At 37.3% G+C, this 24,196-nt stretch overlaps 1 protein-coding gene across 4 annotated transcripts; it reads right to left on the reverse strand.

Moving 5' to 3' along the window:
• Nucleotides 1-8,434: 8,434 nt before the first annotated feature.
• KLRD1 (killer cell lectin like receptor D1) lies at nucleotides 8,435-15,247 on the reverse strand. Of its 4 annotated transcripts, none has more exons than XR_012419971.1 (6): nucleotides 15,034-15,247; nucleotides 13,631-13,723; nucleotides 13,423-13,485; nucleotides 11,222-11,311; nucleotides 9,590-9,693; nucleotides 8,435-8,775 (listed from the first exon to the last, which is right to left on the reverse strand). XR_012419971.1 is itself a non-coding variant. In XM_005570117.5 (6 exons), exons 1-6 carry the CDS (start codon nucleotides 15,038-15,040, stop codon nucleotides 8,655-8,657), a joined length of 540 nt encoding a protein of 179 aa, XP_005570174.3. In that variant the 5' UTR covers nucleotides 15,041-15,247; the 3' UTR covers nucleotides 8,435-8,654. The 4 variants fall into 4 exon arrangements, 2 of the variants coding, with proteins under 2 accessions (XP_005570174.3, XP_005570173.3); XR_012419970.1 differs by having other exon boundaries at nucleotides 9,590-9,696; XM_005570117.5 differs by having other exon boundaries at nucleotides 11,160-11,311.
• Between the last annotated feature and the right edge of the window lie 8,949 nt (nucleotides 15,248-24,196).

A 24,196-nucleotide genomic window follows, 5' to 3' on the forward strand; every position in this document is an offset into this window, starting at 1 on the left:
TCAACCTTTGCAAAATAAACTTTCTAAATTAACTGAGACCTGTCTCAAATTTTCAGGGTTCACAAAGGAAACAACCAGTGGAATGAAAAGATGATCTACAGAATGGGAGAAAATAATTGCAAATCATATATCAGAAAAGGAGTCAATATCCAAAACATATAAAGAACTCCTACAACTCAATATTAAAAAAACACAAGTAACCCAATTAAAAAATGTATCAAAAAACATACAAAGGGTCAATGGGTATATGAAATGATGCTCAATATCACTAATCATCAGGGAAATGCAAATTATAAGCAGCAAATATCATCTTTTACTTATAAGGATGGTTATTATCAAACAAACAAAAGACAAGTGTTGGGAAGTATATAGGGTAATTAGACCCCTTGAACACTTTGGTGGGAATGAAAAATTGTACTGCTTCTGTGGAAAACAGGATGGTGATTTTTCAAAAAAATAAAAATAGAACTACTATACGATCCACCAATCCCCCTTCCAGGTAATTATGCAAAAGAATTGAAATAAGAATCTCAAAGAAATATTAGTATACTACTGTCCATTGTTATACTAGTCACAGTAGCCAACATGTACATACAAATACAATAGAATATTATCCAGCCTTAAAAATGAAATCCTGCAATATGTAACAATGTGGATGAAACTTGAGGACATTATGCTAAATGAGGTAAGCGAGTCACAGGATAAATACTATATGGTTCCACTTATGTGAAATATCTAAAGTGGTCAAGCTTATAAAATCAGAGAATAGAATGGTGGTTGCCAGCAATGGAGAGAGGAAAAAATGGGACGACGTTAATTAGAGGGCATAAAGCCTCAATTATGCAAAATGAATAAATTATAGAGATCTACTATACAATATTTTACCTATAGTTAATAATACTGTACTGTAGACTTGAAAATTTGTTAAGAGGGTAGATCTTGTGTTTACCTCAATAAAATAAAATTTTAAAAAATTAGCAAATAGATGCAAAGATACGTAAAAAAGATAACATGAACAACTGATGTTTATAGCTGAGAAATAAAAACTATCTGATTTCAATAGAGGCAGAATAAAACATTTAATAAAAGCATATGTCATATGTACTTCTTATAAAAATTATCATCAGACTAGGAATAGGAGGGAACTTTCTCAACCTAGTAAAGGTCATTTATGAAAATCCTACAGCTAAAATCAAATGTAAAGATTAAAAAGTGAATATTCATCCTCTAAGATCAATAGCAAACCAAGGGTGTTTACTCACCACTTGTATTCAACTTTGTGTTGAATGTTCCAGCCACTGTGACGAGGTTATAAAAAGAATTAAAGGCACACAGTTTTCAAAAGAAACAAGTAAAACTGTCTTTATTCATCTATGCAGATAATACAATGAAATCTACAGAAATGCTGCTAGCATAAGTGAGTTTAGGCAGGTTGAACAATAAAAGATACACTTAGAATCAACTGTGTAAATGAATATATATATATACACTTACAATTTTAAAAATAAAAAACTTGAAATTAGAAAATAAAATGTATAATAGCACTAAAAACAATAGACTACTTTGGGGAAATCTCATAAAAGCATAAAAGGCCTGAATATTAAAAACTGCAAAACATTACTGAGTATAATTTAAGTATATTGAGACGATGGACTAGGTAAAGAAAATGTGGTACATATACACCATGAAATACTATGCAGACATGAAAAAGAACAAAATCATGTCTTTTGCAGCAACATGGATGGAACTAGAGTCCATTATCCTAAGCAAATCAACCGAAGAAAAGAAAACCAAAAACCACATGTTCTCCCTTATAAGTGGGAGCTAAACATGGAGTGCACAGGCACACAAAAAAAGGAAACAATAGACACTGAGGCCTACTTGAGGGTGGAGAGTGGGAGAAGGATGAGGATTGAAAAACTGCCTGTCAGGTACTATGCCGATTACCAGGATGACAAAATTATCTGTACACCAAACCACTGCAACATGGAATGTACTCATATAAGAAGCCTACATATGTACCCTTGAACCTAAAACAAAAGCCAGAAGGAAAAAATTAAGCATATTGAAGTACAAGAAACATATTTTATTCAAGGATCAGAAGACTCTCAGAAATAAAAAGGAATTGGCTGGACATGGTGGCTCATGCCTGTAATCCCAGCACTTTGGGAGGCCAAGGCAGGTGGGTCGCTTGAGGGCAGGAGTTCAAGACAAGACTGGTCAACATGGTGAAACCCCGTCTCTACTAAAAATACAAAAATTAGCTGGGCGTTGTGGTGGGCATCTGTAATCCCAGCTACCAGGGAGGCTGAGGCACGAGAATCACTTGAACCTGGGTGGTGGAGGTTGCAGTGAGCTGAGATCGCACCACTGCCCTCTAACCTGGGTGACAGAACAAGAGTCAGTCTCAAAAAAAAAAAAAAGAAAGAAAAGGGAATTAACTATTGATACATGTATCAACATAGATGAGTATAAAAACTGTTACGCTGAATGAAAAATCCTGACAACAGATGTACATATTATATGACTCTATATAAAACATAGAAAGGCAAGTCTATAGTAACAGAATACAGTACAATACTCATCTGTGAGGGAAGGAGCAGATTTTTTATATATAGGGAAAAGGATACTTTTGAGGGCAGTATGTGTTTCATATATTGCTGAGGTGATGGTTTCACGGATGCATAGATATGGAAATGCATCAAATGTCATACTTTAAGCATACAAACTTTATTGTATCTCAATTATACTGCAACAGCGCTGTTAAAAATAAATAATGGCTAAAAGCTTAAACAAGCACTACATAGAAAAGGATATAAAAATGAAAACTAAAAGATGAGAGGTGAGCATCATTATTCATTCAGAAAATGGAAATTAAATGTACAATTGTATGCAAATGCATAGTATCCAGAAGGTCCTTAGACTAAAATAATTCATAATACTATGTGTTGTCAAGAACATAGAGTAACACTCACATAAACTGCCAGTGAAATTATAAATAAACTTTATAAATAAATTTTTACAAGTTTTTAAAGCATGAAATAAAGGGCCTAAATACACGATAGCTTATGACTTAGAAATTCAACTCCTAGGCATACACTCAAAAGATATGAAGCCACATGTCCCACAAGAGATATATTAAAATGTTTATAGTGATTTTACTCATAATAGTGAAAAGTGGAAATGACTCAAATGTTGAACAATATTAGAATAAATAAGCAAATTGTGATACATTCTTATGAATTCTACATGACAATAAAAGTAAGGAGCTACTGCTGCACAAATATATGGATGTATCTCACAGACGTAATGCTTAGCAACAGAAGCCACCAAGATCATATTTGCTAAGCTTCCATTTATATGAAATTCAAGAACAGGCTAAACAAACCTATATTTTCAAAAATCAGAGTAGTGGTTTTCTTGGAACAGGGGAGACAGTATCAATTAGCAAACAGAAAGAGAGTCTTGGTGGTGGTAGATAGTCTCTATTGCAATCTGGTAGTAATTGTGTAAGTGTAGACATAGCTTAAAGATTTACATGTAAATTTAAGATAGATATTCTTTATTGTGTTTTTGCTCAATTAAAAATATATACAGAGGTAAACCGTAATCAATGAAGTATTTAGTGTAAATGAGAAAATTAGTGAAGAAAAATTTCATGATGGCAGTTTGTGGAGCAAGTCTAGTAAGGTGCCAGTCCAAACAAGAGCAGGTGGGTAAGGCCTCTTGGAGGGTTAATTCCAATGAGAACAAAGTGACACTCATGGGTTATATAACATAACTGAGAACTAACACAACAAAAAACAAAAAACAAACAAACAAACAAAAAATTTTAATCTGGCAGAAGAGTTGTTTTTTATTGTATAAGGGTTGTAATAATAGAACCTCAAAGAAGGAAATATAATCCTAGCTTACTATTGGGCTCTAAAATGTCCTCTATTTGACCGGACGCTATGACTCATGCCTGTAATCCCAGCACTTCAGGAGGCCGAGGCAGGTGGATCACTTGAGGCCAGGAGTTGGAGACCAGCCCGGCCAACGTGGCAAAACCCCATGCCTACTGAAAATACAAAAATTAGCCTGGCGTAATGGTGGGTGCCTGTAATCCCAGCAAGTGGGGAGGCTGAGGCATGAGAATCGCTTGAACCAGGGAGGCAGATGTTGCAGTGAGCCGAGATTGTACCACTGCACTCCAGCCTGGGTGACAGAGTGAGACTCCATCTCAATCAATAAATAAATGTTTTCTATACCTGAGGTCATGATGATGAAACACATTGTATTAGCTAACTACTATAAAGAACAAGTTATCCTCAAACTTGTGAGCTTAAAACAACAGAATATTTCACTTCACAGTTTCTGAGGTCAGGAATCAAGAGCAATTGTGCTAGCTGGTTCTAGCTCAGGATCCCTCACGAGGCTGCAGTTAAAATGTAGGTTGGATTGTATTTTCTAAGGCTTGACACTGGCTGAAGAGTTGAACCAAGGAGGCTCATGCACATGGCTGTCTACAGGATGGCTGCAGTTCCTTGCTCGCTGTTTATAGCAGGCCTCGGTTCTTTGCCACATGGAACACTTCAAAAAGTTGCTCATGACGAGGTAGCTGGCTTCCACCAAATCAAATGATATGAGAGAGGACAATGCGAAAGACATACTGTCTTTTATAATCTAGCCTCAAAAGTGACATGCTATAACTTCTGCCTTATTCTCTTGGTCACACTAATCAACCTGTATACAATGTAATTGATTATATCAAAAGTGTTAAGTTCCAAGAAACAGGGATCATTAGGACATATAGGAAGCTGTTTACAAGAGTCTAATCTTTGGCCCCAAATGATTTATGTCCCTCCCACATACAAAATCCACACCAACTGCTAAATCTCATCCCGTTACAATGTCAGCTCAAAGTCCAGAAATTTGTCACACCCAAATGTGAGTGAGACTCATCAGGTGAAGTTCCTTAAGTTTAATTTCTTGAGTATAAGTTTTCTCCATCTGAAAGCTCGTGAAATTAACAATACTAGAGACTTGCTTCCCTTATACGCTCAGCATCCAAAAGAACAAACTCTATAGACATCCTTGTTCAAAAGAGGGAGGGGCATGAGAATTACAAAGGAGTCACTGATGCATAATAATTTAAAATCTAGCATAGCAAACGTTGGGACTCATTTGATTAGGACTCAGTCCTGTTTCTGCTATAAAATGACTCTTCACAACTCTTGGATCCACCTTACAGGCTCTTAGTTCTGTCCTTTGAATCATTCTTACTTTTTAATAAAAGGAAGCACTTCATTGTCATTTTTCTACTGACATAGTCATCTCAAAAATGTTTTGGGGTTTTCTATGAACTCTATTTGTAAAAACCACACACATAAATCTCTTCAATCTTTCTCTCTACCTGGAGCTTCTGCTGAGATACCTGAGGGACAATGCCCTAGGGCTTCCTAGAAGCCCTGTTATTTGACCTTTATAGATCCTTTGTCTGATTGAATTGAGGCACTACCTGTGTTCTTTCTATGACATTTTCAGGAAATTTTAGTCACACGCACACCTTCTCCTTTAGAATCATGCTTTCCTCAGAGCACCCTAGATTGGACCTTTGCTCAGAATCTATTTCTCAATTTTAGCATTTTTGACATGCTAACACTTGAGAGTCCAGGAATCTCAAAACTATCAAGTTCTGACTTCTTTCGCTTAACAGCCCTTCCATTAGGTTATGTGTCTTCTATAGCATTGTAATATAAGTAGTAGGAAGAAATCAGACAGTATCTTCAACACTCTGACTAGAAATCACTTTAGAGCATTCTCTTAATTCATTAAGTACATTTTCTACCTTCCACAATACTACAGACAAAAGTGTTGCTAAACTTTCTGGTACTAAATAGAAAGATTTTTACTTTCTCCAGTTTCTAATGTTTTCTCTTCCCTACTATAAGCTTGTACTAGAAGGTTTCAGTCTTTCCTGTCCTTTTAGCCTCCATCCACTGCCTGTTTTCAAGCACTCCAAAATTTTAGTGTCTTTTTTTTTCCTTATAACGGTAACTTCATTCTGGGTACCAAAATATGTATTGCTTATCTATTGCTATGTGACACATTAATACTTAGTGACAGTTTCCAGAGGCTTCTCCAGCCCTGCAGAACTGTGAGTCAATTAAACCTCTTTATTTTATAAATTTCCCAGTCTTGGGTATATCTTTATTAGCAGCATAAGAATGGACTAATACACTAATGTTGTGGGTGAGCAATGGCTATCTGGGCCCGTGGCATTGAGGTAAAAGAATTTACCAAGACAGTTGTAGGTAAAGAAAGGCAGATTTATTAAAGAAAAGTAGGAAAATAGGTTTCCAGGGAGGTAACAGGCAGCATCAGCAGAAGAAAAACTGACTACAAAGAAACAAAGGCTTGCTGAAGATTTTATGGAATAGTGTTTATGCTGTATGCTGCAGAGGGCTTTGTCCAGTACTGATAACGCCAAGGTTGCAGTGAGCTAACTTGCAGGTGTCTGGTGATAGGTTAGCACATGGCCCATATCCTGGACATGAAGAAAGGCAGACTCATAGCTTATCTGCTTTCTCTTTCTGCCTTCCCCTGCTCCCACCAGCCTAACTCCTTTTCCCTAATTCGAACTTCACAACTAATGGAGGAACGAATAATTAATGTATTGAGAAAAACAGAAAATAATTACTTGTCCTAGCATATGTGAATTAAGGAATCAAAAGGCAGTGTTTAAATTACATAAACTGGCCGGATATATTATGCCTGTAATTCCAGCACTTTGGGAGGCCAAGGTGGGCAGAACCCTTGAGCCCAACAGTTCGAGACCAGCCTGGGCAACAATGCGAAACCCCATCTGTACAAATGATACAAAAAATTAGCTGGGCATGATGGCTTGTACCTTAGTCCCAAGTACTCAGAAGGCTGAGGTGGGAGGATCACCTGAGCCTGGGAAGTTGAAGCTGCAGTGAACCATGACTCCATCACTACACTACAGCCTGGGCTGTAGTGGGAATGAAACCGTGTCTCAAAATAATAATAATAATAAATAAATTAAATAAATGGCATAAACTATGAAGTAGCAGTTGTAACATATTTTTAGGATTATGTGGGTACAGTAGGCATAACTCTAAAGTGGTTTCTAATTGTACACCAGTGGCCTAGTGTACACCTGCATAATCCCTTCCCCTTTAGTTTGAGTAGAATTTGGGATTATGATGGGATGTTACTCTGTGGTTAGAGTACACTAAATAACAAAGGTGAGGCAGTTTTTCAGATGCAATTAAGGTTCCAAATCCTTCTATCTTTTTTTTTTTTTTTTTTTTTTTTGGAGAGGAGTCTTGCTCTGTCGACCAGGCTGGAGTGCAGTGGTACAATCTCGGCTCACTGCAACCTCCGCCTCCCAGGTTCAAGAGATCCTCTCACCTCAGCCTCCCAAATAGCTGGGATTACAGGCGCACACTACCATGCCCAGCTAATTTTTGTATTTTTAGTAGAGAGAGGGTTTCACCATGTTGGCCAAGCTGGTCTCAAACTCCTGACCTCAAGTGATCCACCCACCTTGGCCTCCCAAAGTGCTGGGATTACAGGCATAAACCACTGGACCCAGTCCAAATCCTTCCATCCTAAGTCAATCAAAATGAATTTTTTCATCACGAAAATGATGAAAATAGACCAGCTTTGATTCATAACAGAGAAAACCACTCTAAGTGTTAAAATCAATACAGAAGATAATGCCTAATGAGAGGAGGTCAGGGAGATAGGAGAGTTGGTGCAAAAAAAAAAAATTTATAATCGTTACATGCTTGCCTGTATTATTTTAAATTTTTTAATTAAAAATATATTATTTTGTAATCACATGGACAACAAATCCAAAACATTACAAATCTCCAGAAAGTGCAATGCATAAGCTCTCTTAGTTCAAATTAAACATTTGAAAGATACTACATTTCATCCTATATATTTTGTCAGTTAACTGAAGTGCATTTTTCCTAAATCAATCTTCATACAAGAATGTGAAGAGGGCCAGGGATGGTGGTTCACACCTGCAATCTTAGCACTTTGGGAATCCAAGGTGGCAGAATCCCTTGAGGCCAGGAGATCAAGACCAGCCTGGGCAACACAGTGAGACCTTGTCTTCAAAAAAATTAAAAATTAGCTGGGCATAGTGGTGTGGAGCCTGTAGTCCTGGCTACTTGGGAGGCTGAATCAGGTGGATCACTTGAGCCCAGGAGTTGAGGTTGCAATGAGCTATGATCTTGCCACTGCACTCCAGCCTGGGCAATGTGAGTTAAATTTTATTTTGTAAATTTTATTTGACATGAATTAAATTTTATTGAAATTTGTGCTGAGAATTTGCAAGAATGTAAATAAAATTACATAAACGTGCAATAAAACGACATCGAATTTAACATTAAATAGATACATTAAATCAAAATACTCATAAAATTCTTCATATTAATTTTATAATTTCAAATGTAGATACACAAATTTCATCAATTTTAAAACACATTGTTTCACATCTATGACAATTGTGTAAGACACTGTTTGAAAACATTTTATAGACTCCAGAAGTAGACAATTAGTAACAATATAACAGGTAACTGTGTCATTATTAGTAATGTTGGGTCTTTACTCTCCACCTTCTCTGCCCCAAGAAACGTTTAAATGAGCTGTTGCTTACAGATATAACGATTTTTAGTTTCACAGGATTCGTCTAAAGCATTTCCCTTTGAATTATATGCTATGCAGTTCTTTGGTTTAAAAGTTTCAAACGATGGAAATCTGTAATGAAGAAGAAAATGTTAATATGCACAAAAAGAAGTGAGAATGTTCAGATAATTTTTCAATTAAATGATATAACTTTTAAAAGCATTTGAGTGAGATATTAACATATTGAGTCCTTTTTTTCTTTCAGTAACCACAATTTTCATGATTCTCTAGTGTAATGCTACAAAACACCCAGTTATTTTCTTACTAATCAATAGCATTGAGGCCAGGAGCTTTTCCTTGCTGTTTTTCTGTTGTCATTAATGGTTTAAATATGTGATATGCTTTTCTTCTATTTTATTTAAGATGTATTATCTGATCTAGTCTAGGAAAACAAACAAGAGCATAAACTTTGTCCCTGTGTCATGCTGCAAATCTCATGTTTATAAATGAAAATGAGATTCAAAAAGTACACACATGCAGAAAATGAGCCTACACCATATAAAACATAAGACAATGCTGAGAATATTGGGATCTACCAGAATAGATAAAATAATAAATATACCATTTTTTCTGGACTGCCTCTGTGTATATGAGAATCTGTACATGCACATATAATTCCAAGTGCTTGTACTAAGGCAAAAACAACGTATATGTTAAAAGTTCTTTTATGGCCACAAATACACTAACTTCATGTCACTTGAGCGTTAACTTGGATGTTCTAGGCAGATCTAAAATTGTCATTTTGTTGTACCTTTTCCTTTTTCTGTATTCTCATGCCCTAGACCAGGTCATTTCAGCTACAGTGCTCCTGGATGTTACCTTTACTAATCACATCTAAGGACACATTCGTAAAGAGCAAAAAAGGCCATGATTGTCAGAAACTTACAGATACTGGGAGAGTGCGGAGCCATTCTCCCACAACCAGGCGGTGTGTTCCTCACTATAAGAGAGTCCAATCCAGTAAAAATGTTGACTGGAGCTCATAAAATCCTGCTTCAAGTAAAAGACAATCACATTAATCTATTTTTAATCTACTCTTGGAATAACATATTTTGAGGGAAAGTCAGTGTTTACAATAAGATTCAGCCTGTCTATTACACAAACGGAAATTATTTTTAACTTCCTCTTTAAAAGGTATAGTCACATAACTCAAAGTTCTCATTTATCAGGCCCATTCATATATGGAGAAAAAATACTACAAAATCTCACTTCTTTAAGAATTAGAAACCTTATAAAGGGAGATACAGTCTTTATGGAACACTTTCTTCACGGGGGATCAATGATTAAATTTGATTCCAAAATAATGGTATTGTGCAGGATGAATCCCATGGGTATAATCTGCTCAACATATAATCAGCAAAGGTGCCGTGTACAGCAGGAGAATTTTTTCACTTTTTCTTAAGAATTGGGTAATTAGGGGCCGGGCACGGTGGCGCATGCCTGTAATCCCAGCACTTTAGGAGGCCAAGGCCGGAGGATCACGAGGTCAGGAAATCGAGACCATCTTGGCGTTATAGTGAAAACCCGTCTCTACTAAAAATACAAAAAAAAACTAGTCGGGCGAGGTGGCGGCACCTGTAGTCCCAGCTACTCCGGAGGCTGAGGCAGGAGAATGGCGTGAACCTGGAAGGCGGAGCTTCCAGTGAGCCAAGATGGCGCTACCGCGCTCCAGCCTGGGTGACAGAGCAAGACTCCTTCTAAAAAAAAAAAAAAAAAAAAAAGAATTGGGTAATTAGGGCCAGGCGCAGGCTTGGTGGCTCATGCCTGTAATCCTAGCACTTTCGGAGGCCCAGGAGGGTGGATCACCCGAGGCTGGGAGTTCAAGACCAGCCTGGCTAACATGGCAAAACCCTGTCTCTACTAAAAATACAAAAAGTGCTAGGCCTGGTGGCGAGTGCCTGAAATCCCAGCTACTCAGGAGGCTGAGGCAGAAAAATCACTTGAACCCAGGAGGCAGAGGTTGCAGTGAGCCCACATCGCACCAGTGCACTCCAGCCTGGGCAACAGAGTAAAACTCTGTCTAAAAAAAAAAGAATTGGGTACTTTTTCTACCATATTTTCCATGCTAGTTTATATCCTAGAAAGATGACAAAAACTATAAAATTATCAAAGAAATTATAAATTCAATTAAAAGAGCTAAAAAATTACAGTCATGTAGTTGGTTCTTCAAATAAAATGGGTAAATGTAATGACCTATTATCTTCTTTGAATTCTTCCTGAAAAGTTTCTTTCACTTTATTTGGCACCTAGCTTGATTTGTATTCTCATGATATAAATCACTGAGGAATTTAATGTAGATTTTACAATGACTACTTTAAGGTACACAGAACAGATAACTCAATTCCAATGTAACCGTCCACTTACTATGTGATTAATGACTTAAAGTATTTAACTTGTTCAGATAGTATATTTTTTCTAGATCAAAGAAAATGTAGAAAATCAGACTTAGCACATGCCAGCTCATCTCTGTTTTGAAGCTGAAGCAGACTGGATTTCTGAGAGGCGCAGAAATGCCTACTTTCGTTCCACGTTTTCTCTTCACTGGAAATGAAGTAACAGTTGCATCGGTACCCAACCCATTTTTCGTGGCAAGAACAGCAGTCAGAGTCTGACAGAAAAGATAAAGCATGACTAATGACACTGGAGACTAGACATTTCTTTCAATGCTATTTAATTATTCAAAAAATATTTGCTGTGTATTCTTTTAACATTCTTTCAGAATCTACTGTATATACCACACTTCAGGGGCTACTAATGTGAACTAATTAGACATGAACATGGTGCTTTTTCCTCATGGAGGTTATATTCTAAAGATAGAATCACAATTATATAATTTTCAATAATTTATTAACGATATTTAGTGATGATTTGGATAAGTGCAAAAAAATTAAGTATGTTAGGCCGGGCGCGGTGGCTCAAGCCTGTAATCCCAGCACTTTGGGAGGCTGAGACAGGCGGATCACGAGGTCAGGAGATCGAGACCATCCTGGCTAACCCAGTGAAACCCCGTCTCTACTAAAAAATACAAAAAACTAGCCGGGCGAGGTGGCGGGCGCCTGTAGTCCCAGCTACTCGGGAGGCTGAGGCAGGAGAATGGCGTGAACCCGGGAGGCGGAGCTTGCAGTGAGCTGAGATCCGGCCACTGCACTCCAGCCCGGGCGACAGAGCAAGACTCCGTCTCAAAAAAAAAAAAAAATTAAGTATGTTAAAACAGCATGTAGCAGAGTCTAAGATGAGGGCCAGTTACAAGAACCTCTTTTTGAGGAAGTGACCCAAAACTAAGTACTGTAGCATAAATAGGAGTTAATTAGATGAAAAAGATTTAAAGGAGGAAAACATTTTAGCATACTTTCTGAGTCAGAAAAGAATACGGTACATTTGGAGAATTTTGACATGTTTGGATATGTTATTTTTGAAAAGGGAATCTAAATAAACCAATTATCTTGAGGCTTAATTATACATTTTATCAATAATAGTGTCTTCAACATTTGTTATCCACAGTAATAAAAAGCATGACACATCATAGGCACTCAAATCTTTGCCATATATGTGGTGCTGAAGATGTTGCACTATATTTTTATATTTTTTAATTGTTTTTGAGACAGAGTCTTGCTCTATTGCCCAAGCTGGAGTGCAGTGGCACCATCTCAGCTCACTGCAACCTCCACCTCCCAGGTTCAAGTGATTCTTGTGCCTCAGCCTCCTGAGTAACTGATACTACAGGTGCGTGCCTCCATGTCTGGCTAATTTTTGTATTTTTAGTACAGACGGGGTTGGCCCGTCTCAAACTTCTGACCTCAAGTAATATGCCTATCTCAGCCTCCCAAACTGCTGGGATTACAGGCGTGAGCCACTGTGCCTGGCCAAGATGTTGCACTGTAAATGAAGCACTATATAATCACAGATGATGGTGAGACAACTTGGGGCGCATTCTGAAAAAAATATATTCAGAAAATCGGGGCCGGGTGCAGTGGCTCTGCCGGGTACGGTGGTTCATGCCTATAATCCCAACACTTTGGAAGCCCAGGCAGGTGGATGACCTGAGGTCAGGAGTTCGAGACCAACCTGCCAACACGGCGAAACCCCGACTCTACTAATAACACAAAAATTAGCGGGGCATGGTGGCGGGCACATGTAGTCCCAGCTACTTGGGAGGCTGAGGCAGGAAGATGGGAGAATCGCTTGAACCTGGGAGGTGGATGTGGCAGTGAGCCAAGTTCGCGCCACTACACTCCAGCCTGGACGACAAGAGCAAAATCCGTCTCCAAAAACAAAAATTGGACTTTGAGCTGGCTTTCACTGGATAAGTAAGGTTTAGAAATCTGTGCACTGTATTCTGGATTATAGAAGGAGCAAAAGGAAAAGTAATGAGATGAAAAAGTATAGGTTATAAGCAAATTCAGGCAGGTAATAAGGATTAACTGTAACATTTCCTATGGTTTATTTTTTGTTTCTTATTTATGAGCACTCATATAGGAAACATATCTTTCATTTCAGGCTACTATTTTCCTGATTAGTTAAATGTACAAATGATACACATTCAATGTAATTTAATCATTTTTACATTAGATTGAGTAATGTAAAATGAGACTATCCTACACTGGTAGGCAAATTTCTATTACTACGTATAATATTCCATCATGACTTTCTGTGTGAAAAACAAGAAACTGCTTGTGTAATCCCTTATCAATGCTAAGTTTTCCAAAAAATGTGACCTACCTTTCTGGAGTTCTATGTTGGGTCCTGGAGTATATGCTGGCTCAACATTCAGTTTAGTAAAAGCTATAAGACATGTTTAAAAATTTGTTTAATTAGGTATGGGTTTACGAAATAATAAAATATTACACATTAGTAAGATGAAGCCTTTATTATTAAATGATGTCATCAGAGTTTTGATTTTTATGGAGACTTGCTTAGAAAAACTTACAATTTTTCAACAGAATTCCCAACGTAGCCATCAACGAAAGGCATATTATCCCTAAGGTCCCAGAAATTAACCTCCACAGAGTGGTCTTAAACACTGTAGAGAAAGACAGACAGACAGAGTAATGACTTAAAGAGCAAACACAGGAGCTGAGTTCTTAAAAGTAGAAACTAGTGAGGGAGAATCCACAACATTCTTTCATTTGATAATGGGGTCATCTTGCCAATAAAACACTGAAGACTTTCCAATCAGGACTTCACCCAATACCAACATTTTTATGTGATGTATCTTATTCTTCAGGAAGATTATTCAAACATTTTCTTCTCTACCAGCTCTGTCGCAGTAAAGTGAATTTACCATTTATGTTTTAAATTGGCAGAGATGCTTAAAGATCTGGAGGAAGAAGATATTAACGGGCACCATGTTGTGTTTTATGGACTTACCTAACAGACGTTTATTTTTATTCTCTCAACAAAATCACAAGATAGATAGTATGATTCTCACTACATAGATGAGAAAACATAAAGTCCAATAATGATGTTATTTTCTCAAGGTATCAAAGCGAGTAAGTATCCAAGTCAGAAATCAAATGAAAGTGTGTCTAGCTCAAGAATCTTTCATTTAACATAATCTACCATTGTCACAATAATACTACTGAGAGTATGTCCTCTCCTCATCTCAATGCAGGTTTTGCTCTGATAAATGTCTAGCTGCTCATGGGTTCGTAGAGATATTATAGGGAAAAGAAGACATAGGAACGTTCTGGACTTGGTGTGATAACTGATAACGACAAATATATGGGTAACACCTTGGAGGCCTGGCTTCATTTCACAGTACATTGAACATACATGAATAATCTTTTTTCCCCAAGAACATTACGTTTGTTCATACCCAAAATTACTTGCTTCTAGGCTTTTCACCTAAAACAGTTCCACATTAGGAGATTCTAACATGAACACACTCTCAAAGAGTGATGTTGTCATTAACAACAGTACAATGTGTCAAACTGTTCATTTGTGTAATTTTTGGATGTCATGACATAAATAGTAAATTTAAAACTTTTCAGCATTGTGTCATTAATATTTGGCATTTTCTATTGCTATGCTAGAATACTGTTGCTCACAGTTTAACTAGGCTAAAGTTCAGTTCTCATTCAGAATTTAAAGGTAGCCCTGTCAGAAGCCACTCTTTAAACCTGTGAGAAAAGCTTCATGAAATCATGTCTAAGTTACACAATGAAGAATCAGGAAAATAAAATGAATGTGGAAAGTGCTAATGCATGAAAATCCTAAAAAACATCCACTGTTAATCATGTCCTTCTCTCTTAAAGCATTACCCCAAAATTAGCCAATCCAAGAAATAGCTCTTCTGGTTATTTTTAATTTAGTGACTGAAATCATACGTACCTGCCATGAGAAATTATGTTCCAAGAGCGAAGCAGAGAAGGCACGATGTGCACTTTTTCAGATAGAACAGCGTTGAATTGTTGGAGCTGAGCTGGAGATTAAAGAATCTGAAATTGAGTATGAAGAAATTTAGCCAAAAAAGAGAATGAAAAATTGTGCATTTAAATGATGTTCTTGAATCATCTATTGGTGAGACACGCATTATAGTGTGAATAAGAAGCAGTAGAATCACAAGCCTCTAAAGTGTTCCAGGAACCACAACACAGGAAATTCTCACAGTACTTCTGTAATATTAACACTTCGGCAAGGACTAAAGAAGGTGAGAGGAGGTGAGAGGGAGTTTTGTTGCTGTTTTGTTTTTTATTGTTTGAAAATCAAATTCATTTTCAAGAGTTATCTGGAACATGAAGGAAATGATGGTCAAACCAAAGGTAAATTTACTTAGTATAACAAAATTAGTCACGGAATTTTCCTTTTTTAATAATAATGAACATTTATTACTTACCTTGTGCTTTACACAATTTAAAGCGCTTGGCATATGTTAGCTCATTTATTTCTGTAAATGCCTTGATAGTAAAGATATATAAATACTCTCCATCTGTCAATGAGAAAACTAAGGCATACAGAGCGAAGTAATTTGCCCAAGGTCACATAAATTGGGATGTCCATGTCTCTGTTCTTCTGATCTCTACCTAATTATCCTGGCCATGACAGGCAAAGTTCAAAAAAGTAAAACTGGATGCGTTTCCCACTTGAATGCCTCATTCACGTTAGCCTTAAAAGCTTTTTTCAACACGTCAGTTTTCATTTTCTTAAAGTTCTTTAAGCATGACTTCAGCTTCTTTATTTTCCTTATTTTTACTAATACATTATTATATTGTTTAGTGTGTTATCTACTTCAGATACTACACTGATACTTCAATATACACTTGTTTGTCTACAGAAGAGTAACCTTGTTAATGGGAATATCAAATGTGGAGCAGGTCAAATTTTCAATGTGGAAGGGATTGGCTATAATAAGAATCTCGAAAGGAGAGATTTCTATCCATGATGTAGTATGTGGAAATACAATCAACCATGCATCCCCATACAAAAGCAGACACTCAAATAAATGTTTTGTGTATTGTATTTTGTATACTGTTTATGTTCAAGCATTATAACATTACTATAGATAAACCTTTTTGTAAAAGATGGGCTTTCAACCAACAACAGAAAAAAATGAAAAGAAAAGACTACTTTGATTTCTCAGTTTTTATGAAGTCTAAACTTTCCATCTTTTCAGTTTGCATTGTGTGCATAGAGCTGCTTTCATTGCACCACCAAATTTGTTGAGCTATAAATCCTCACTGAGGAATATAAGCGTAAAATCTACTTCATCCAGATGATATGCAAATCTTAATTGAAGTGATTTATTTAAAAATCCTTTGCTTACTTGAAATCTATTCATTTTTAGTTTTAGTGTTAGAAAAAGCTGATCTAGAATAAACCTATCTGATATTGATTATTTTCCCCCCATGTAAAATTGCCTTAAAATATTGGAGATTAGGGGCTTGCTTTTAGTTTTTCTCTTGAGACAGTATAAATTTATGACAGAATGTGCAATAGGGATTATTACTACATTTTCAGTACTAAGAGAAACACCTTTATTTGGAAGTTATTCTAAGTTTTTAGAACCATGTTTGGTGAGAATACATCCATCAATCATTGTCCTTTTTTTTTCATCTTAGTTCACTGACTTAGAAATAAAAATCCAACAAATACAAGTTTACTTCAAGAACTCCAGGCTTAAATATTTAAGATACCTAAACACACACATACACACACACACACACACACACACGCACACTGTAAAAAAAAAATGTGTGTATATATATATATATATATATATATATATATATATACTTCCTTCCTTTAACTCTTTCTGAGCTGCCGACTCTGATTGTTCTTTTTTCTTCTTCTTCTTCTTCTTCTTCTTCTTCTTTTTTTTTTTTTTTTGAGACGGAGTCTGGCTCTGTCTTCCAGGCTGGAGTGCAGTGGCACGGATCTCTGCTCACTGTAAGCTCCACCTCCCAGCTTCACGCCATTCTCCTGCCTCAGCCTCCCCAGTAGCTGGGGCTACAGGCGCCTGGCTAATTTTTTGTATTTTATATATATATATATATATATATATATATATATATATATATTTTTTTTTTTTTTTTTTTTTTTTTTAGTAGAAACGGGGTTTCCCCGTGTTAGCCAGGAAGGTCTCGATCTCCTGACCTCGTGATCCTCCTGCCTCGGCCTCCCAAAGTGCTGAGATTACAGGCGTGAGCCACTGCACCCGGTCTCTGTTCTTTTTATTTGTTTTTGTACATAGGCAGGTGAATGGTTTCCATGTACTGTATCTCTCCCACTCATCTCCACTTTTTCCTGAGGCTTGAGGTTATCATTGCCTCGCCTTTGTCCCTTGGAATATTTGGGGAACTATGGCCAACTAGTTATCGGTATAGCTGTATCTACGGGCTCTTTTTTCTTCAATAACTGCTGAAAGCCTTGCTGCTCTCAGACTTGCTAATCCGGAAGTGCTGAATAATCATCACCAGAATGGGCCTCAACAAATGAATCTTGTGATTTGCTATATAGTCTAGCAGTCTCAGCCCTAAAGTCAGGTAATTCTTATCACTGTGTTTTGCCCCATTTCCCAGAATTACTCTATAGTGTTATGCTCTAGTCACCACCTCTAGAAGCTGGATTAAGAAAATAACCTTTATTGTGTTCCACCTGCCCTTTCCTATTGCACTTCCTTTCCTACCTTTATTCGATACACAATTCCAAATAAAGTTTCCACTCAAAGTATTCTCTGGGTGTGCTGCCAAGAGAACCCAGACTAAATTCCGCGGACATATCCAGCTTCACTTATATAAATTTGCTCTAGAAAAGTTAGGTATCCTGCCAAAAGAACATCTCTTTTTGCAGGATCTCCCATTCCCTAGTATCCGCTGCAGGAAGGCGCCCTCTTCCTCCCCTGCAGTTTACTAGTGCCCTTGTTCAGAGCAAGTGATGACTTCAATAGCTAAGTCAACTTTTAAACCTTAGTCAAAAGCCGGGGAAAAGAAGCTAATGTTCACTTAACATACAAACAGTGACGTCTTTTCCCCACCTAAAAATTTATAACTAAAATGCAGAACACAATAATAGTATACATTCTAGTATCCCCAAGGGAAAAATTTATTTTGATCTCACTGCTTTTAGAAAATGCATTCTTTGAGCGGAAAGAAAATTGCTCACATCAGGCTGCAAATCATTCTTTTAACAGGGAGAGAGGGCTCCCTGAGAAAAAACAAAAGACGTTACTGACCTGGTAAAATCCCATTGTAAACATGCTAATAACAAACCTACTAGCTATAGTGGTTTTTTATATATAGTGGGTTTTGCTTGCAAAATCCTTATCAATGGAATGATTTTAGCAGGATGTATTAGATTGTCTAAAATTGTTAGTGGTAAAATCAAATAAAAACATAAAACGAAGGCCGGGCATGGTGGCTCACACCTGTAATCCCAGCACTTTGGGAGATGGAGGCAGGTGGATCACCTGAGGTCAGGAGTTCGAGGCCAGCCTGGCCAACATGGAGAAACCCTGTCTCTACTAAAAATACAAAATTAGCCGAGCATGGTGGCACATGCCTGTAACCCCTGCTACTTGGGAGGCTGAGGCATGAGAGTCTCTTGAACTCAATGAGCTGAGATCACACCACTGCACTCCAGCCAGGGTGACAAGAACAAAACACACTGTTTAAAAAAAAAAAAAAGCATAAAACTAGAAATTGTGGGTTTATGGAGGCTGGCTTCCTGGAAAAATGTCACATAAACCATGGGTAACCATAACCATGTAACCATCTGAACCATCTGAGTATAAAATGGAGACGTGACATGACCAAAACATCTCCTTTTGTGTAAATGGTACAGCCACAAACACCTTTAAGAGACCTCATATGTTTATCTGTTTGTCTGGGCCACAGTGTGTCCTAAGGGGAAAGTAAGAATGAGTAGGTGCTTTTGCAGGCCTGGGTTTTCCACTGTTTTGTCTGCATCTCACAATTATAACTAAAATTATGAGTAAAGCATGATAGTGGGTGAAATCTCCGAGGATGCTTGTGATACTGATTTGACAATCCACTCCTTTGTGTTACCTTCTTGAAGAACTGGTTAAGTTTTGTCCACATAGATAATGAGAAATATACATACAATTATATGTATAGAAGCAAACACTCCTTGCCTTTCATCTTATAGCCCAAGTTATCATTGTCCCTCTCATATATCTAGGAACCTTTGTTGTACTTGAGCAGACTTTTGCATCTGTAGGCCTTGGGCCTTCTTTTCCCACTAGATCTGCTCAAAGCTTCGCCACCCTCATACCAATGGATCTCAGGACTCAATATATAAATATCCCACATTATTCTGCTTATCTTGTATGCAGGGGCTATTTGGGGATGCATGTCAGAAAAAGAAATGTGGTGTTGGGGCTCAGGACACATCACCCCAAAATTTGATAGCAGGAGACTAGAATATGTCCCCTCAAAATATTTTTCTTTGTTGGCATGTTTCAAACTGATTATTTTGAGAAACTGCAGACACAAGAGTAGCTTATGTGAAAAGCTGCCCTTTTGTAAAGGAAAATTACATCTGTAAAGGAAATCTATATTAGTAAAATTATCTATATCACGAAAAGAGCTGCTCTTAAACAATTTTTCCCCTGAAGGACTCTTATTTACATAGCAAGAAAATCTTTATTCAACATGTATTTCCTCACCTTCACCCTCCCACAACGTGTCCCTATTCCAGAAACCGCCTCTAGAAGCCCCAGTCCCTACTCCTTTATGCAGATCAGGATGCCATTCAAGTGTCAATCATCCAGCCCTTCAATGAGTTGCATATTTTTGTGGAACCCAAGACTAAGGAAACTCTCCTAATATGAAGGAAAAGAGAATAAGCACAAAGGTGAAATGGTAAATGAGAGTAGGAAGATAAAAGAGGTCAGAGAAGCAGGACAGCGTGCTTCTGACACCAAGGTTCTCATGCCATGAGTGAAGCCACCTCTGCAAAATTATGACAGTGAAAGAAATCTGACATAGTTGATTTGATCTTGCTTCTGACTTCCAAGCTGTCCTTGGTCATTACTGGGTGTAGGTCAAGCGAACTTTGGGAGGAATTTAGTTTATAGTTTAACCTTAAGGCAAGAATGATAATAGCTCTTCTCAAAACTCAACTGCCTTTGATAAACTAATAAAAAGGTCACAAGGTTAGGGTTATGACAGGGGCCTGAGCTCTGCTAAAGTGTGGTTGCAGTTTCTATAATCACTTACTGCTTAGGAGTCATGTGTCTAGTGACCTTCCCAATGGCTCCTATAGATAGCATCAATACTGTAGAAGTTAAGGTTTGTTGTTTTTGAGGTGCTTTTTCAGACGAACCCCACCTGGACTCCTGGCTCATGACTCAACTAATCCTGTGGCCTAACCCAGAGGCAGACTGAACTCGTGAGGACCATTTTCTATACCCTTATGGTTTCACCCCCCTCCAACCAATCAGCAACATCCATGCCCTAACCCCCTGCCCACCAGATTGTTCATAAAAATACTAGCCTTCAAGCCTTCATGGAGACTTTCAGTGATAACTCCAGTTCTCCCAAGTAGGACAGCCTTATGTCAATTAATTTCTTTCTCTGCTACAATACCGGCATCTCAGTGGATGGATTTTGTCTGTGCATTGGGCAGGAAGAACCTGTTGGGCGATTGCACGAGAAGGGAGGCTGCATTGGGTGACATTTACCTGCCACTGATGTCGTCACTTCCCTGCATCAATATCCTGAATTTTTATGGGAGTTGAGTAAATGTCTTGAAAACAACGCATGCTCTGCATAGATGAGAACAGTCACATCTTGTTTTATTGCAGCCTACTTTATTACATTTTGCAGAAATTGCGTTTTTTACAGATTGAATGTTTATGGCAACTTTATGTCAGGTAAGTCTATCAACACCATTTTTCCAACAGCATGTGTTCAATTCATGTCTCTCTGTCACATTTTGCAACTGTCAAATTAATTTAAAATATTTTCATTAATATTATATATCTTATGACAATCTGTGATCAGAGTTTGTTGATGTCAATTTTGTAATTGTTTTGGGGCACCAGGAACCATGCCCATATAAGATGGTGAACCTATTAGTCAATTATCTGTGTGTTCTGCTCCACTGACCAGCTGTTCCCATCTCTTTCTCCCTCTTCTCAAGCCTGACTATTACCTGAGTTACAACAATACCAAAATTTGGCTAGTTAATAACCCTAAAATGGCCTCATGTGTTCAAGTGAAAGGAAGAGTCTCACGTCTGTCACTGTAAATCAAAAGCTGGGAGGACATGTCCAAAACTGAGATTAGGCTGAAACCTAGGCTTCTTACACAAAAGAGTTAGCCAAGTTGTAAATGCAAAGGAAATGTCTTAGAAGGCAATTTTAAAAGTGCTACCCCAAGTGAACACACAAATGATAAGAAAGCCGAAAAGCCTTATTGTAATAGGACTACCAGGTTACTATGCCCTCTGTGCAGCAACAGACCAATACACTGACAGCAGGTTTGCAGCAGAGAAAGAGTTTGACCGTCGCAAGGCACAGAACAAGAAAATGAGAAGAATTTTCAAGGCCCAAATATTTTTTGTGGAGGTGTTCTGGGCCAGGATTTTTAAAGGATTGTGAAATGCAGGGGTTGGAACATTTAGGGTCATCTACTGGTCAGGGTAAGGGGGATGAAATCATCAGAATGTGGTAACTGCATTCTATCATGTGTCAGTTTCTCACCGGGCCCCACAAACTGACTGGCATTGGTGGTTTTGTTGGTATGCAGAACCTAAAGAACAAGCTCAAACAAAAGTTTATCATCTTCTCACAATGTCTTAGATTTTATCTATGGAACAGAAAAAGAAAAAAAGTCTTGTGACAAGGGCTGCATTATCCTAGGGTACTAAGCTACAATTGGCTATGCAGAAATGAGTCAAAGGACAAGCTGGCTTAATCATTGCTGCTATTGTGCTGCAAGCCTAGTTGGATTTTTCCCCCTTCGTTCATTTTATAAAATTTGGGGGTGGGGACCGTTTTCATTATTGTGGATATGGAGAAAGTTGTAGCAGTCTGCATAAAAGATCAAACTAGTCACAACATTCCCTTAAACCTAAGTCTAATCTAGAACTCTAACTCTTTTTAATTCTATGAAACCTGAGAATGGTGAGGAAGCTGCAGAAGAAAACTTGAAAGCTAGCAGAGTTTGGGTCATGAAGTTTAAGGAAAGAGGTCGTTTCCATAACACACAAGTGCAAGGTGAAGGAGCAAGTGGTGATGTAGAAGCTGTAGCGAGTTATTCAGAAGATCTAGCAAAACTCATTGATGAAAGTGTCTACACTAAGTAAAATATTTTTAATGCAGACTTCTTCCTTATATTGAAAGAAGATGCCATCTAGAATTTTCATAGCTAGAGCAGAGTAGGTGATGCCTAGTTTCAAAACTTCCAAAGAGAGGCTGTCTCTCTTCAGAGGTGCTAATGCAGTTGGTAACTTTACAGAGCTTTTACGTGACCAGGTCAATGAGCAGTAATATTTTAAAATGTGTAAGTTTTTTTCAGAGCAGTAGGTCTCAATAGTGGGTTTAAAATATTTACTAAACCGTGCTATAAATAGATGTGCTACCATCCAGACTTTGCTTATTCACCTGTAGAACTTGGACAGGTAGATATATTGTTTTTTAAGACATAATGCTATTGTACATTTAACAGACTACAGTATAGTATAAACATAACTTTTATATACATTAGGAAACCAAACAAATGTATGTGATTTATTTTATTGTGGTGTTCTGTAATCAAACCCACAATATCTCCAAGGTTTGTGTATATTATGCATTTCCTGTACCCAAAGAACATTGTAGCTAGTTTTCTTATCATTATCTGGAGATAACTTTCACTTAAAAGAGATAGCATCCATATTATTTAACTTCATCTAGATACCTCTGTTCCTTGTCAAGGTCAAGAATCCTTGCATGTTTTTAGGAAAAACAAAACAAAACATAATTTAAAAAAAAAAAAAAAAGCAGAATGGAACCCTAATGGTAACATGGCAGAGACTATCTCTGAACCTTGGTTTGTTTAGACAAAGGAAATCCTAGACTGATTCTTGGCTGGAAAAGTAATAACTCACCTTTCTATACCTTTAGAGAGAAATCTGATAAAAATAGAAGAACCAGAATGAAAAATCATTTCCCCTTGGGGCAGACCAGGGTGAGCACAAGTGAGATATAAAACTATTAATTTTCATAATGAGTCCTTCTGTACTATGGATTTTTAAAGCATATGTGTGTTTTACTTTGGTTAAAAAATAATTAAGAAAAAAATTTAAATCTCCAGGAAGCATAATTACTAACTCATTTTACTTAGAGTTCGAATGTTTTGAAAGATGGTATTCTGTAATCTGTATCAATCACCAAAAACTTAAGTTCATTTTCCTAATTATTTCTTTATTCAACTGTGGAAATGGTTCTGGTTTGATAGTCACAGTGTCTTTGTAGCTCTGGGCTTTCTTGACTCTTGGCATGTTGTGTGCTGAAATGATGAAGCCTAGTTAAGTGCTCCTCAATTATATCATTAGTACTTGAAATATACTATTAGATGTGAAATAAGACTATCAATTTAAGTTTCTTAAGATATATATGTACCATTATCATAAAAGTGTGTTGCACAATATTAGACACATGATATTTGGAGAAAGTGTTTTCTGGATTGATCAGGGAGAAAAAAAGTTCAAGTAAGTGACTCTTTTGGTGATGAAAAAACAAAGGAAAACCCCTCCAGAGAAAAAGTAAAAAGTGCTAAGTTAGTGGCCAGGGCAAAGGTTATATTTCATTTGCAAAAGTCTGGAAGCAATCACTGGGTTAATCACTGTGTCAAAGCAGAGGCGAAGGACTTTCACCGGGTTTGCAGAACTCAGAAACATTCAGAGTAGATCACCCTATATCACTCCCCTTTGTGAATGAGTAACACATAGAAAGAATCTCTATGTATTTGTGTTTGGTTAGAAGAGAGCAAGACAAAGACCCAGAAATAATTTGCAATTTGTGAAGGAAGAAGAAGGAAACCCCAATTTA

This window comes from Macaca fascicularis, chromosome 11 (assembly GCF_037993035.2).
Source record: "Macaca fascicularis isolate 582-1 chromosome 11, T2T-MFA8v1.1".
Taxonomy (NCBI): domain Eukaryota; kingdom Metazoa; phylum Chordata; class Mammalia; order Primates; family Cercopithecidae; genus Macaca; species Macaca fascicularis.

Coding starts and splice junctions, on each gene's coding strand:
- KLRD1 (XM_005570116.5), bottom strand. Junction 11,312..13,422: donor CAACATAGAACTCCAGAAAG/GTAGGTCACATT, acceptor CTTTTCTGTCAG/ACTCTGACTGCTGTTCTTGC. Junction 8,776..9,589: donor TCCGCACTCTCCCAGTATCT/GTAAGTTTCTGA, acceptor TCTTCATTACAG/ATTTCCATCGTTTGAAACTT.